Below are 17390 nucleotides of genomic sequence, written 5' to 3'. Positions count from 1 at the left end.
TTTATATACAAAAATATAATTTTTTTTCTAGAATTTTTACACAAAAATATTACAATTAAAATAGAAATACTTAAAAAAAAATTACAAATAAAAAACAACAACTATATTCTTGTTTCTGGTACAGGAAACTACTAAATTAAGAAAATAAAAGTCATATTAGGACATTTTATGGAAAGAAATCTTCAAATTATTCAGTCACATTCAACACTCCTCTCAGACGAAAGACAAAAAAAAAAGGTCAGGATCTTAAAATCTTAAGGGCAACTTCTCTCATCAGTTAATCTGTAATAGGAAATCCCTGAGCACGAGCTCATTTCATCAGTCCTACACGGGACATGGACCATGAATAACTGCCTCCTCCAGTAGCAGAATACTCTTCAGCAAATTTGTATTCATGTTCCATGTGAATGATAATTTCTTCTTAAGAAGAAAAAGAAAAGAAAGACTGTCTAATTAAACTGAGTCGCTGTGCCGTGTTTCACTTATTATTTCTAGTCATTAAATTCCTCCTCATGTTTTTGATGGAGAATGAACCAAGAGAATTGTTCTGATCATCCAAACATTTATCATGCATTCAAAGGTAAACACTGTGAATGATAAGAGTTTTAGATTTAGTTAGTAAAATTGAAATGAAGCTCAACAAACAGGGAAAAAGTACAATGGAGAAAATAGGGCCACTATGCTCAGATATCAGACTTTTACTTAATGTTATGAGTATTTTTTTATATATATAAAAGTATATAAGTAAATTGAATTGTTTTGATTAATATGCAGTTAAAACTGAAAACAAAACTGTAGGAAAAACTGATCTGGGTGACCCTTTGATTCAGTTCAATGCAACAGTTCAACTTGAGTTGATTGTGATGTCAGTCTGCTCCTCTCAGACAGAAGAGGATCTCATTCTGTGTGATTGACAGCTATTGGCTGCTGACTGCTCAGCGTGCGGTGAGGAAGCCCTCGATGGGAAAACAGAGGAATTCTGAAGGAAGGTTCTGTAAATGAAAGTCAGATGGCAGTGCGAGAGTCTGGTAGTATGAGGATAGAAAAAGTCAAAGTCAAGAGAGAAAGTGGTCCGTTTGATCGACGTTACAATCACAACATGATGATGTTAGTCATGAGGCTGGACATCATGTTTTACACTACTGTCATTATAACCAACTGAGTAAAGTGGAGGGAAGAATAGACTGTATGACAGGCAGGCTTATGATTGAGTGACAGGATGACAGAATGATGAAAGGAGGGAAATGGGATAGAGAGGAAAGGAAACACCCCCATTAGATTGAAAGAGTATCAGGTTTTTGACATATTGATGTCACAAACAAGATAACATTTCCATAGAAGCCTACATATGGAAGTTTTAAATGTACAGTCTCTTCTAAAACTACTACTGTGTTCTGTGCAAAACTTTATTGCTGTTGTTGTTGTTGCTGATTAAAATATTATGTGGACATACAATGATAAAGTATACTATAAAATACAACCACTGTCTCTGCTTAAATTGAGCTCATTGGGACAACACTGGCACTGGACATATTAATAACTGATGACTCTCACCACACTAAATGTGCCATATCAATATGATTAATGAGCAGCAATCGATTGCGTTTTGTCTTTAGTTTTAATCAGGCTCAATCTTCCATGCAAAACAGTGTCATTTGTAACCAATTAAATAGGCTTAGAAAATTCAGTGGATTCTTACATGCTGTAGACATGATCTTATTAGCACTAAGACTTGCCTAATTGATGCAGAGACAACAAAGCCTAGAGGAAATCTGTGCGGACATGAAAAATGCTGAACTGTCTGTAATATACAAGTTGGCATGTCAAATATTTCCATAAATCTGTCGAGATATGCAAACTATCACACCTACACAGCACACTGCAATTATCAACGTCTAGAATCACAAGACATAGCCTTGGGTCATACCTACTTGTGTGTGTAAGTTTGGCTAAAGTTTTTTTTAGGATTCTTTCATGAATAGAAAGTTCAAAATAACAGCAATTATTTAAAATAGAAATCTTTTATAACATTATAAATATTTTTACTTTCACTCTTAATCAATTCAGTGCGTCCTTGCTGAATAAAAGTATTAATTTCTTTAAAAAAATTTTTTTGAACAGTAGTATAATTAGCTCAGTTTAAAAGTAAAAGAAGTCTATGGCATGTCTGCATTTAGATAGCTAAGTAGTGTGCCTGTGTTTGTGTACACAAAAGCAAGCGCCGGCTGATAGAGGATGCTTGGAAAACAGCCGAGGAGAACAACAGGGTTCAGACTCCAACCATATTCGACAACCTGATATGAGCCAAGCTTATGGAAAACTACAGATTGCCATCAGAGAGACAGTAGGGCACTCTGGAACAATGAACAGACAGACAGACAGACAGATGGTCATTGTGTCACTGTGGTTCTTGTCTCCTCACCTGTTTGATGCACAGCAGCCTGTCATTGGTCTGCTGTATGTGCCTATCCATCGAAGGAATCGAGTTCATCTTGACTGCTGCCTCTTTCTCTCTACCTGGAAGCCATTAAAGTTCTTCTCTCTGAAAAATGGACAGACAAAAGAGGAGTGTGTCAGGCTGAGAGAAAAACAGGACAGCACTTCAGCGCAAATCTGTGATCTCCTCACACGCTCAACAAGGCCCTGAAAGACACGGAGCGCTCAGATGACATTTCAGTAGTGGGTGAGGAGGAGCCATCCCATCCATCTTTCATGTTGATGAAGTCGCTCCTGTGTAACTATGACATGCCTCTCAGTTTCTTACAAGTACAACTGTGATCTTCACAAAATGCTAGCAAAATAAACTGTACGACTCAGTAAGGATGGAGCAGAAAAAGGGTGTGAGTGCTGAAAGGAAGAACTGTGACCAATTACACTCCAATCAGACCTCTGCAAATGCTTGAACCCTATCAATGTGTTTATTACACGCTGTTAAAGGTATCAGGCCTTAGATTCAAGGTTATCAATTTAGACACTATGGGCTGATTAACAGTCAAATAAACACAAGGGCTAACTGCGCCGACATGCCGAGGGATTAACTGGTGAGTAACGGGAGCATCAGGGCTTCATCTCTCATCTGGCCACTTCACCGAAATCACTCTTAAAATTCCAAGGCACAAATATGGGAAAAAAAAAAATAGGCAGACAGCAAAATTCCCCCACCACCCACTGCAGCGGTCTGATAAAGCTCTCTTCAAATACCTCACAGGAACGGGGAGCGTCTCTGGCTCTCAGGAGGGTTAGATAGTGCCCTATATATGTTCAAGCAGTCAGTGCATTTCAGGAAGTGATGTCGGGACAGGTATTAAGAGTGCTTTCTTAAGCCCGCATGAAATGTTTAAGCATGTAAGTCACGGATGAGGCGACATAGGCCCGGTACCTGCATAATGGAAGTGTGCTGAACTCACAACCTCAGAGTCACACAAAAGCACTTGCTCCCATACTATTTGTATTGGAAAAAAGAAAGAATAAAAAATTCGAATAATTTTCAAACATTTCTTAAGTTTATTATATATTATATTTCTATAGTAAATAAATATTTATCTCCCATATAATTATCTTTATCTTTTGTTAGAATTACACCTTTCAAAAGTTTGCGGGTGGTAAGATCTTTTGAATAAATATCATGCTCATTAAGGCTGGATTTATTTGATCAAAAATACAGTAAAACAGTAATATTAAATATTTAAAATCATATATTTTGATCAATTTAATGCATCCTTGTTGAATTAAATGATTAATCTCTTTATTCATTTTCAATTCTTAACGACTGAAAACTTTTCAATTGTATGCTTGAAAAATAAAATAAATAATAAAAAGATATATTCTCTCTAAACAAGTCATATATTAAACAGTTTGCCTTCTCAATTGTATATATATATATATATATATATATATATATATATATATATATATATATATATATATATATATATATATACTATACTATATTATATACTAATTTGGCAAAACGTTCTGACAGGATTTGGGTTGTTGTGGCTGCAGTGACAGTCAAAGGCCAGCAGGTGTCTCTCTCTCACACACACACTGCAGTCCTGCCACCCTGACCATCAGCACCACCACAAATAACTGCTGAGTGTTCCTTTAAGCCTTTACAAGCGCTACAAATCCTCTGCTCCAACCCACTAACAGGGAACACTCAAACCAGAGGCTCTCCTGTCTGACCTTGTGGCTATTGATTAACTATTTCCCTCCTTACCCCGCTGTCACTCTCACCTCCAGCTACCAGCAGTGAAAGGTATGGGGGGTGGCGGGGTTAAGAAAGAATGCTCTTACTCTCCTCCTCCTCCTCTTTCTCATGAGATGGCCTTTGTTTGGTGTACAAACTCTAAGCTACGGGCTTCAAGAGTGTGATGATGACATGAAAACATCTTTACAGTGGCTGCTGAACACCCTGATCTATGACGTCAAAGAGCCGTAAAGCAGGGTCCAAAACTCCACACAGCTTGATCACGCATCTCTCTCTCTCTCTCTCTGTCGCTCTCTCACCCCTCAGGCAATGAAGGCTGGAAAAACACCAGTTATATAACACACCAACTACCTCAATGAAAACAAACTCTTGTTCTCATTATTCAAAGAGAAGCAGAAGCTAGCCGTGGAGTCATTCCAAACAAAAACTTTACAGTCAGATACTTGGCAAGGCTGGGAGAATTTCACAGCATTTAACTGTTCTTGAATCTAACTAATTCAAATCACATACTCTTTATATAAAATAAGAACAATTAGAATACTTATGTTTATTATTAATATTTGTATAAGTAATAATTAAATAATTAAAGATTTGTTTCTCCCTCTGTGTGTGTGTGTGACTTTATTTTGCCTTTTGTAGGACATTATATCTCCACTCCTACACAAAAAAGGCACATTAAAAAATTAGCTTTGAAGATTTTTTTTTAAACAATTAAAATGTGCATGTAATTTTTAAAATATTAAGGAAGATTTTTTTATTACATCACTGCTTTAAAAATCATTTCACAAGTTGATATGGGTGAATAATAAAAATATTGATTAAAAATATTGGTGAAACCAATCACTGTTTTAATTAACCAACATCAGTTTTATAAAACACAATATTTTGTGGAATTACCCAGGTATTTGAAAGAATATCGGCAGGGTACAGAACCTAAACCTCAAAAAAACAACAACAACAAAAAAAAAAAAGTAGGATAAATCATATCAGATGAACAAGACTAGGCATAATTCATATTGTCAGAACAAAAACAAAAGCAAGGAACTGAAGTATAAAAAACATGGCAGAAAGATGTTGTTTAATCTTATGAAAGGTGGGGTCAGACAGAGGGCAGAGAGAGAGAGAGAGAGAACTTAGTTTGTACAGGGAAAATTATCTCTTGATAATCAGACACACACCACATGAGTGAGTTTTGCATTTCCACTCATGCTTGACTCCCTTTTCAAACGTAGCTCTCTATAAATACCATCAATCGCACTCTTGGGTTAAGGACAGGGATTGAGAGACTGATACCAGCCTGGAACAAAATTCAAGAAAAAGGCAAAGCTTAAAAGTCTGATCATAATTGCAGCTCACGCTCAGATTCGACCAAGAGATCTTTTCAAAGCAACTCGAGTCGTTCATGTAGTGTAAACTTCTCATTCGCCACTTCAATGCCCACAGGACAACAGTTACACAACTCAATCAGCATTAAGTCGGTTCAATCTTATTCTGGCCAAGAGCTTCCCACCTACTCAGGAAAGATTTGTTTGAATGACATGTTAAATGACCAATCAGAACTGATCTTAAAGTCATTAAAGGGACAGTTCACCCCAAAATGAAAACTATCACATTTTACCCTTATGTCGTTTGCAGAACTCAAAAGCACATATTTTAAGGATGTTGCCAACCAAAAAAAGTGACATTTGAAACTTTCCTCAAAATATCTTCTTTTATGTTGTACAGAAGAAATAGGGAAGAATATACACTTCTGCTCAACACTAGTCACCCTCTTTTAGATATTTGAACATTTCCCAAAGATTTGATGCCTCTCATCTGCCAAACTAATGTAGTAATTAGTTCTCCATTCAAAACAGCTCATAAAACTCATGTTCATTTCCAGGTGGGCTGGTGCAGTCTTGACTTAAGGACATTGCATGGCGCCAGCCAATCAGAACTGGCGATTTCAGCCAGGTCCTGTGCACAAAATGCCTCAGGCGGTCAGTGCATGAGCTTGCCTGATCAGAGTGCAGTCATACTAAAGATCAGACCGCCTGCAGTGGAGAGACCGAGAAACAGAGAGTCCTGTGATGCAAAGCAGAATTTTCAGCAGCCATTACTCCAGTCTTCAGTGATCCTTCGGAAAACATTATAATATGCTGGTGGTTTTCTGCTAAAGAACGTCTCTTATTATTATCAATGTTAAAACAGTTGAGCTGATTATTATTTTGTGGAAATGACACGACACATGTCTTTCAGTATTCTTTGGTGAATAAGCTCAAAATAACAGCATTTATTTTAAATAGAAAATTATTATTATTGTAAGATTTGTAATGTTACAAAAGATTTGTCAATTTATTATCAACAATCAAATGATCTATTTTATGCATTCTTGCTGAATTAAAAAAAAAAAAAAAAAAAAAAAAATCTTGCTGACCCCATATTTTTGACTGGATAACAAAACCAAAAAACATGAGCAAACAAAAGAGTTTTTCTCCCAACTCACTTCATTATCAGCCATATTCTGCTCAAGCTATCCTCAAGTTCCTTTACCTATAGACAGTATTTACAGCACTTACTTTTAAAACCTATAAAAAACTTTTTGTGAATTGCTTTGCATGAAAAGTGTGCTTATGTTGTCTCTTTTAAAAAAGTAAACGCCAAACATCTTAACATTTTCAGAGCCACTGTTTATCAAAAGTACACTGTATTATCTAATTCCAGCACCTTTTATGTAGACAAAACTCAAAAACTGCAAGATATATGCAAATAGTGAAAGACAACCAAGCCCATAACCATATTGTTCATGCTCTGAACCCGTTTTGCGTGTGTGTGGCGGGGAGCAGTGAGCTGGACAGTGGCCCCTGCAGACAGCACAAGGCAGCGTTTGTTATGTGAGTCCAGAAAGGCAGTGTAAAGGCTCTGCACTGCTCTCTATTGTCCTGACCTAAAATGTGCCGTAATCTCTTGAGCAGTCTCTCTAGCACCATATGTGTGTGTACTGGCCTCCTCCTGCCCCCATGTCTCTTTTTTTCCCTCTCTTTCTCCCCCATTCTCTCCTGCCACTCAATTCACCCCTCCTCCCTCTCTCTCTCTCTCTCTCTCTCTCTGGAACCCAGGCTGCGTGCTCCTTTAACAGGCTGGGGAATGGATTCATTTCATCTAATGTGGTTTGGTCTGAAGCAAAGCCACTCACCCTGAGCAAGAGGCTCCCCACTGCAGTCATGTGTTTTCATACAAGCCAATCAACACGGCCGCACCGGCTCACCATCTTTTCCCCACCGTCGCCCTCCCTCTTTCTTCCTCTCACGCTCTCTATTTATTTCTTTCACTCACTCTACCTTCCTCTTACTCTTAAACCGACTCCCCCCTTTCCGCTTCCCCCTCCCTTTCTGCCACCCCCTCTTTTTCTTCTTTACTCTTTACATCTGCCTGAGGCTTTCCGTTTCATTCTGGTCACAAGGCACTTAGCTACTGACTTGAGTCTGGTTTTCAGTCCCTTCACCTCTCTCCTCACCTCATCCTCCACAATAGCACAGTCCCCATCCTTCCCGCTCTTTCTGTTCCTCTTCCTCTACCTGTCTCTCTCTCCCTCATTATTTGTTGGGAGCTCGGATCTGTTGGGATCCCTGCTAGAACAGAAGGTTGGTGTGGTCCATCTGTGAGCTGATGGGAGAGGGGAGGGCACTTGTACAGACAGACCACCCCCCACCACAACCTGCCCTGGTCAGCCATTATATTTGTGATACTAGCTAATACAATCTATTTTTAAAATGTATTATAGCAATAATTCAGAGAATAAGATACACATAAATATAAAAGTAAGCAAACAACCTTTTTTTAAATTTACACAATATTTACTCACCTAAAATATTAAACGCAATTACTTGAAATTTCTAAAAAAGTTATTTTGTATTTACTGTTATGGTTGATATGTGTCTGCATTGGTATGCATGTAGATCCAATATTTGCTACAGTCTGTCAATTTTTGCTCTGCTACCAGACAAAATTTACATAATATTTTTTTTCATAATATATGTATCTTTGTGTATATATCAGGGGCGAAAAAATGTGTAGTACTAAATTAAAACAATGTAAATATTAGAAAATATGACATTAAAAAGTGTATAAATCACTAATTTTTCTAAAGAAACACTGTCCAACAGTGACACCAGCGGCTGCGGGTGAAGTTACAGCCGGAGTCCGCGTCTCTCTCGCCTCCCCTGAGCCCATTTAGTTTTAACAGACCCCCTAAAGCGGGCGTTGGGTAGGCTTGCTGTGATAGACGGTGTTAGTGATGATACCGGAATTAAGCTGCAACACCGGTGACGTCATTTGCCCACCACCGTGTTTTTTTTTTAAAAATAATACGGATTTTGAAAAGCCTGTTTACTTCTGCCATAAATCTAAGGAAGTTTTTTAAACATTCGTTTCTCATTTATTTGGTTCCACAGTTATTGCTGATTTTTATTTTATTTAAACAGTTTTTTTTTTCTTCTTTATTATTTTACATGATGGTTTTTGCCGTCCGTGCCTCCAAACATTCTTATTCGTTTTGATAATAAACTTTCTACGTTTCATAATTATTTGTTCTTCATTCTTTACTGATCTTTAGTTTTGTACCTATACCTATTAAAACTTTGTGTAAGTTATTTGTTCTTTTATATTAGGCATATAGCATGGTGTATTTTTATTTGTTTTGTTAATAAAAGTATTTGTATTTTGTTGTTGTTTGAATTAATTTAAAGCAGTTGATGCCGAATTGCCGCTAAAAGTGAAAGTAAAATGTGCATGGTGCTTTTACAAGCTATTTAAGCAAATGAGAGTGAGGGAAAGAGGAAAAACACAAACGAAGATTCATACGACCCTCCACCACAGTGAGATCGGTATTACCGGTGTTGTCACACGTCTATTAACCAGTGGAAAGATTTCCTCACCGTCACAACTCTAGCGTTGGGTTTGGTGGGGGGTAATTGAGAATGAATGGAGGAAAGCTCAGTTATGATCAGCTGTGATTGGTTCATCCAATAAATCTCGCCTCTTGTGTTCGTGCGCATTCCACTTTGGTGAATCAGTCTGAATGAATGATAATGGAAAGACTGATTTTAAAAAGTAAGTAAACAACTCACACACTTAGATATATATAACCACTTTGTTACATCAAAATAAGACTTAAAATGTCCTGAAAACGTATGATCTGTGGGAGTTTTCAGTGAGTAATCAGCTTGGTGAAATTAAAAGTAAATCTCTGTGTCTGACCAATAGCTATATTCCTAGCTTTTATGACTAATGATCTGAAAAATAAAAAAATATATTAAAGTTAACTATTAAAAAGAAAGCTAAACATATGTTCACATAAAATATTTGTTTAAATTGTTACTGTCTAAAGTTATTATTTTGGAATAAATGTAAAATGCTTAAAAACACTAACTTGATGAGATTCATACTTGGCTTTAATAAATAGAATATTGATTACACTGTTAATGTAAAAATATTAAAAAAAAAAAATGATAGTACAGTATACTAATGTTTATTTATGCAAGAAAATGTCACTGGGACATAAATTTACATTGGATAAAAAAACTGTAAGGATTTATATTTTCATATCCTCTTAATATCCTCATTTCAGAATATATATATACATTTTTTTAATCCTTTTGCGTTTAATGTTAGTCATTTTAAGTATGTCAGTATCAATAATATATTTTAATCATAATACTAGTTATTAAATTGTACTCAAAATTATAAAATTATTACATTAACAATTACAATATCAGTAATATTAACACTTAATACATATACGCATGCTTGGAACACTGCTCAGTCAATCAAATTTGAGTACTGTAACTAACTGTTGCATGTTCTGAGAAATATTATTTTACACAATATGAATATGGAACCGTTTGTCATCAACAGCATTTATATTACTTTCTTCTATATATCACCTATAAAAAATGCTAACTAACAATTCATCAACCACACATATTTTCATGAATGCTCGCACCTCAAACCGTTCACCGCTGTGGTTCTTCACAAGCTCTACTTCTTCACAATTCCTTTACACCTCTGTAGAAGCGGAAAGACCTCAGTCGGTTTGACCTTGCCCTTGAGTAGGTGAATGAAAAGCACATCACTAACAGAGGGCGAGTATGGCCGCCCTGAAAATAATGTCAACCCAGCGTTTCCTGTGTGCAGAGAGCAAAATGGATCCTGGCCTCATACTGATCTGCTGCTGGGCCGCTGCACAGATAATATCCACTTTAATTTCTCACCTGAGGGGAAGTTCTCACAAGGGAGCTGCTGACGCCAGGCTGTGGATGTGACAGCCATTTTTCATCAGCCTACCGCATGATGCCAACACATAATAACCCTTTTCTACTAATCTGGGGTCAGTTTGGATTCTTTTTATTGTGTATCACTGTGGTTTATCGATAAATTCTCTCTCCACAGTGTCCGTTTAGACACCCTGAACTTCACTACATGGAAACAAGTACGACATCACTCTTTAAAATCAATTAATTACCCAATATAAAGAGAGCGATGAAGAAAATTAACTCTTTTACACTGGCAACTATCCCTGCGGCTTGTGCACTTCCCAAAACGAGCAGCCAGTTTGGAAATTGTCCGCAGCTGTTTAACTATTTGATATTTGAGAGCATTTGGTGTCTATAAATATTGAACAGCAGTATGGTGCCAGGGGTCTCTACAATGGCAGGTATGTGTCACCAGATACCCCAGGACAATCCCATCATGCCATGAACGCGTTTGGCGGGGAGGTGGTGGGGGTCCTCACTTGTGAACTCACTCTCCCTTCTGCTCTCATTTCTCGGCGTCTGCTCACTTCATCTCTGATTCACAGCACAGGGCGAGACCAGAGCTGTTAAAAACTCCAGCTATCTCAGATAAGAGCTCCCTGGGTCTGTGTGGCGCTCGGCCCGTCCAACCCGAGACGGCAACAAATCACAGTGTGCGTAAATCATGATTTAATCACAATCAGAATAAGCTTTATTCGCCAATAATAAATAAAATTAGCCTTTTTAGGAGCTCTTGGTACAATTATTCATACATACATATATAACATTGAGAACATAAAAAATAAACATTTAAATAAGAAAGACTAAGGCAAAACAAAAAATAAATAATACTCTTCGCTCTTATCAACACACTGCCCAGGACTACCAAGCATGGCTGTTGGTGTGTGTGTCTGTGTGAGACTGAGCAAAGGCATGTCCAGCATTCCTAACAATCTTCTCTCACCCTCCTCTGGCTCATCCTGAGAATCTCTCATTTGTCAGAGATCGCCAACTGCCAGGCCTGGACAGCCTTGTGTAAATAAACCAGGAAGTGTTTTCACCTCACAGTGGGTTAGAGTGGCAGGAGCAGTAAACCAGCCCAAGTCCCCGCTGTTGAAGCCTGCTTCTGTTACGTTCCTTCACTTCTTTTTGAATTGTATGTTGAACAGTGGTTCTCAAAATTTTCAGGTAGCTTACTAACAACCGAAAAGAGGAGGAAACCACCAATGAACTCAAAAAAATTGTTTCGGTTTTAACTATTTTTCATCACAACCTGCAAACTCTTGAAAACTTTTGCCAATCCACAATTTTGCCCAAATGCTCTTTTACTGTTATTTCACTGAAGAAATAAAATCACAAAATCCATCTCAAGGTACTCACAAAAAAATTCTAAATAAATAAATTTCTGACAAATTCAGACAAATGCTGTTTTTCATTACTCCAGGCTGTGGTTATGAATGGATGGTCAGTAATCTTCAAAAATCAGGTCACAGAGAGACACATGATTGCGAATCTTATGTACTGTTCCCATCTAAATATAGACCCTAATGCACATCAAGGCAATGAGGCTACTGAGCATCTCTTAGAGCATAAAAGACGCCTTCAAATGGATTCAGAAACACAGTCGCATGAGATGAATCCTTGTCATGTGAAAGTTAAAAAATTTCATATATTTATATATCAATTTACTTCTTTAAAAAGAAAGAACTCAAGACTTGGCTGTAATATGACAATGCTGGAAGTTTACTACTCCAATTTATTATTTCTGTGGTATCATTGAGAGTAAATGCGGTCTTTCATAAGGATGCATAAATCGTAAGATTTCTAATTTAGGGTGACAGCAGAGAGGAGGAATTCCAGGCCAAGCTTTTTAAGAACAGCTTTAAAAAAAGAGTGTAATTTACGTTCCTGCACCATTGGTAAAAGTGAATGGCTTTATTTCAAGACTGGGGGACGAGAGCTCTGGCTCTGGCTCTGTCTGCAAGCTCAGCAGAACAAAACATTGGGTTATTGGACCACGAGTGAGGAGTAGAGCTGACAGGCCGGTGTAAACCGAACCCTGCAGGCAGCGGACCAGCTTGGCTGTTGGTGGACACCTCAGGGCTCCTTCTGCTGAATAGGTAAGCTGAGAAATTCCACGGCCTTCTGTTTCAGGCCTGCCCTAAAAGTGCTGAAACATCAGCAACTGCAGTCTACCGCTGGGCTCTGGACTCTCACTCATAGACTGAAAGACAGGAGCTCTTTCCCTGTCTGAAGATCCAAAAATAATACATATTTCAACAAATGTTCTAGGCATTAATGCATTTATCAATGTCTAATGCCAGTATCAACAAAGAAGGATCTCAGAAGATAATTTTATTTGTCTCACTTATGTTTCGTTTATGCATAAACGGTCTTAAATAAAAATAGAATCAAATGAGACAATTGTTGACATACAATACCAGTGCAGATTAATAATAAACAGCTCAGGTCTTATCTTACAGTAAAAACTGTAATATTGTTATTAAATAAATATTATTACAATTTTACTGTTTTCTATTCATTATAATAATGTACTTTATTTTACTGAATTTTCAGCAGTCCTTACTCCAGTTTTCAGGGTCTTATTTGACGATTTGCTGCACAAGAAACATTTCTTATTATCAATGTTGAAAACCACTGAGCTGCCTAATATTTTTGTGGAAACCATGATATTTATATATATTGTCAGAAAAGAACAGTATTCAGACTCCTACAGTATATTAATCTGATGTGGGTTGAACTACTGTCTTGTATCACTTATGTTAGTGAATTTGCATCCAAACGAAAACTGATTACAAAAAAGTGCATTATGCAAAAGTGAGTTGCCCTGATTTATACAGCAAGATCACAGATGAGAAAAACAAAGCGATTCAAACACAGTCACACGTTTACATACGGTTCACAAGTGAGATTAACATTTCTCAAAAATCTCCAACATCCGACCTCCTGCTCGGCGACTCCTGCTGTGCCAGAGTTTTCTTCTGTTTTCTAAGACAAATCTAATTAGTGTGAAACTCCAATTAAATGAAAAGAAACTATTAGAGGCAAAAAAAAAAAAAGTCTCCAGGAATAGAACTTGTCAGTAGGGTGCAATTCTGCTACTTGGTATTGGTTTAAAAGTAAAATATGGTGATGAACCCATCTGACTGAAAATACAGTGTTTTAATTATCTCACTCACTAATTAAACAGACTGATCAATGGCACAGCGCTTATAGCTCATAGCTGCTACACCTGTTTACAAGCATATTTTGCCTGGGGGCTAGAGACTGGAGTACAGCAGGTTAGAAAAGAGGTTTTACTGCTTAGAAAGCACTCAGGTTGCACAGCTAATGGGATCAATCTGAAATTGATTGACATCAAACTCACAATTAGCACATGATCTCCTGGCCAGGCCCTGTCTGCATAAGTCAGTGGTTCCCAATCCTGGTCCTGGAGAACCCCCAACACTGCACATTTTAGAAGTCTCCCTATTCAAGCACACCTGATTCAACTCATCAGCTCATTAGTGAAGACTCCGAGACCTCAAATGTGTGTGTCAGATAAGAGAGACACCAAAAACGTGCAGTGTTGGGGGTTCTCCAGGACCGGGATTGGGAACCACTGGCATAAGTAATGGTCAGTCATGTTGACAGCCCAGCTGGCAATACAAATCAACCACCCTCACCAAGAAGATCAGCGTCATCAACTAAGCTATGAGAACATATCATACAATAGAAATCGTTTAATTTTTTATAATTTTAATATCAGGACAGTGGATAAATGTTAAATCTGTATAATTGTAATTTTATATAATGTAATTTATATAACATAATCCATAAATATATAAATCCATAAATAAATATAAATGTGTATATATATTATATATATATAAAATTGTGTCTATTATGCATTTTTACATGCTTACATATATTTTTGTCTTTTATATTTATTTATATATATATATATATATATATATATATATATATATATATATATATATATATATATATATATATATATATATAGAGAGAGAGAGAGAGAGAGAGAGAGAGAGAGAGAGAGAGAGAGAGAGAGAGAGAGAGAGAGAGAGAGAGAGAGAGAGAGAGAGAGAGAGAGAGAGAGAGAGAGAGAGAGAGAGAGAGAGAGAGAGCTTACTATTAACACTGTTAAATACACTAAATTAAAAATGAAATTAGATTCCAACAACATGTCTGCATTTCTTCAATTAAGAAATTAATTTCCAGTTTTCTTGTGGAAGTGTCTTCTGGCAAGGAGGAAATACATGAACAAAACAGGGCTAGAATGCTTTTGTCATCCGTACATGCCAGCGAAGACAGAATCGAGCACGCAGAGGGGTGGCAGCAAAGTGTCAGACGTTCACAAAGAAAATCAACTTGTGCAGTGTCGCCTGGAGCAGGCAGTCGTACACGCAGCAGGCTAGAATCAATCCGGCCGACTGCGACTCAGCCCCCGTGGATTAAGTTTAAATTGAGGCCCATCAACGCTGTCACTAAAATGAATATTGTATCCTTCATTCAGGAAGTAGGGAATTACGGCATTCCTCTTTTCCCCCTTTACTGCTCTTGACAGATACTGTAAGTGGTGCAAGCAAAGCTGCATGGCACAGGCGCTGCTTTTCAAAACCAGCGGTCGCCTTCATCTAGGCACGTGCAAATAGAGCATGGGACAGCCGAGTCTGCGATGGATGCTGTTCCTTTTAAAACCTTGCATGCTGTGAACTGGCTCAAATAAATATTCCCAAAGGCATCCCTCATTCAAACATTCTCTTCCAAACAGCGGCGAGCCAAGAAAAAGCATCATCATGGCACTCAAACACTGTTTCCTACTCCCTCTCTCCCATCTTCTCTACTTCCTCACCACATGATTGCCTCAGTGTGTCCAGGCGGTCGGTGTAGCCGAAAGGTCACTGGTGGGTAATTTGTTTTTAGCTATGCAGACAAACCTCACAAAACACACGGCCAGGTAAACCAATTACACCCTGACATGAATTGCCATGACAAACAGCTTCTGCACACAAGCGCAGCAGCCATTAGCGGTCACACCACTGTCCTCCTCCTTGGAAAAGAGCCCCGTCCCTGACACCCGGCCCACCTTGGTTAGCTCTTTCTCATTAGCCGACTGGGAGATCATTAACCAACACCTACCATAACCAAATAGATGGTTTATAGTTGATACACAACACCATATAAATCAACCAAGCTGACTGACACAAATGCTAAAATAAACGGTTAAGCCCCGCCCATTTTGCAAGACCTTTGCAATTTGGATTCCCAGAACTACAGCCAACAGCTTGAAAATAACATCCTTTTAGTATACAAAATATGAGACGAGATAAATACAAGCACAGGATGGATTTGGTCTGGATTTCATGGCATTAGTGATATGAACTGATGCTATTTTTCCTCATATGATTTTTTAATAAAGCTCTTCTGCCTTTTGTCGGCCCGTAAGTGTGTGTGTGTGCACACTGTCTGGTACCACCTCGTGAAAACAACAGCTTTCTTGGCATTCGTTAAAAATCCTCCAGAGAAAAACTCAAGCTATGCCTGGCAGCCACGGCTTTATGGATGCGAGCAATTTCAGCCGCATGTTTGCAAAACAGCATGTCATCATCGCTGCTGTTAATCAAACACACTCCCTCATCAGCCCCCACTGCACACCCGCATACTGTCCTTCTCTCTCATGCTCCGGGGCTGCCATTTGACTCACGGCGAAAAGCTCCTAAGTATCCATGTTAAATCTGTTACCTTGCATCCCAGCACCCCCCGCACGCCAATCCTCCTTGAAATTAATTACATGAGTGAGCAGCACTTTTACACTCACTAACTGGCCATTTCTGTAGTCGGCTCGGGAGGGCTCTCCTGTACTCCATTCACTGGCCCTGAAGCAGCCCTCGGCCTCCCCTGCCAGTTACTATGGCAACAATGTTCTTTCAGCACTTGCAAAATAATGAAGACAATGTGTTTTCCATTTAGATTAGTTTTTGGCGCGGCGGTGATACAGAGTGTCCATCTTAGCACCTCTTTCACGGCTGATATGATGCAATAAAAATGGCTCTCACGGCTTCAAATGCAGGTTTACCTCTATTATCAGTCAGATAGCTGGTATATGATACTGGGGATTTTTTTTATACTTCTCTTAACATAACAGTTTAATTACTTGCTGAGAGAGTGGAAGATCAAGTCAGTGTGTAGGGAATAAAGGAGGAAGACCGTTCACTTCTGCTACTGCAGCTACTGGGGGAGAAATACGAAGATTTTTAAATAGGGAGAATTCAATTAAATAGGTAGAAAGAGAAATCAGAACCAAAAGGTTCTCAGAACCCAGCTCTACAGAGGACACATTAACTCTACGCAACAGTTTGCATAAACATCCACACCCTTGTAGGGATAGCAGTTAGCAATGCTGCTATAAAATCCAAACAAATTTCTTCCCTGGAAAAAGGGCCTTGGGCAGACCCAGACGAAAGCCACTGCTGTGGATGGAAACAGCACAGTGTTTACAGTGGAAATAGTGAGTCTGGGACATATTCTTCAAGTCCCTTTTCCAATGTTTACAGAAAAAGGAGAGGAACAACACTTCCTGAGAGGAAAGCCAGCTTTCCAAGCCCAAATCAAAATCAAGCCCTTTGACAAATCTGTAGATGGGGGAAACATTTTCCACACGTCTACAAGCTCACACAACAACAGTGGCATCAACGATAAATCTCAAAGATATCCTTTAAAAATCGAAGAGCTTTCAACTGCACTAATAGATTTGTGTCGCGCATGAGCCACAGGATTTATGAGTTACCAGCAACAGTTTATCCATAAAATGTGCCGTAATAGACAGTTTTAGATCTTCTCTAGCGTGCGGTAATTGAGTCGCATTTGGCCCGTCTCTATTT

At 38.3% G+C, this 17390-nt stretch overlaps 1 protein-coding gene across 8 annotated transcripts in view; it reads right to left on the bottom strand.

The window, feature by feature from the left end:
- LOC109100683 (zinc finger MIZ domain-containing protein 1-like) overlaps positions 1 to 17390 on the bottom strand; it is a 124925-nt gene that overhangs the window by 35452 nt on the left and 72083 nt on the right. For all 8 annotated transcript variants that reach the window (XM_042769097.1, XM_042769098.1, XM_042769101.1 and 5 more), the window contains one exon: positions 2423 to 2542. In XM_042769097.1, coding sequence (XP_042625031.1) covers positions 2423 to 2491 — 69 coding nt within the window. In that variant the 5' untranslated portion in view covers positions 2492 to 2542. The remainder of the gene's footprint in view (positions 1 to 2422; positions 2543 to 17390) is intronic.

The sequence above is a fragment of the Cyprinus carpio genome, chromosome A13 (assembly GCF_018340385.1).
Source record: "Cyprinus carpio isolate SPL01 chromosome A13, ASM1834038v1, whole genome shotgun sequence".
NCBI lineage: Eukaryota > Metazoa > Chordata > Actinopteri > Cypriniformes > Cyprinidae > Cyprinus > Cyprinus carpio.
The sequence above is the reverse complement of the archived record's forward strand: the minus strand, read 5'-3'. Positions and strand labels throughout refer to the sequence as shown.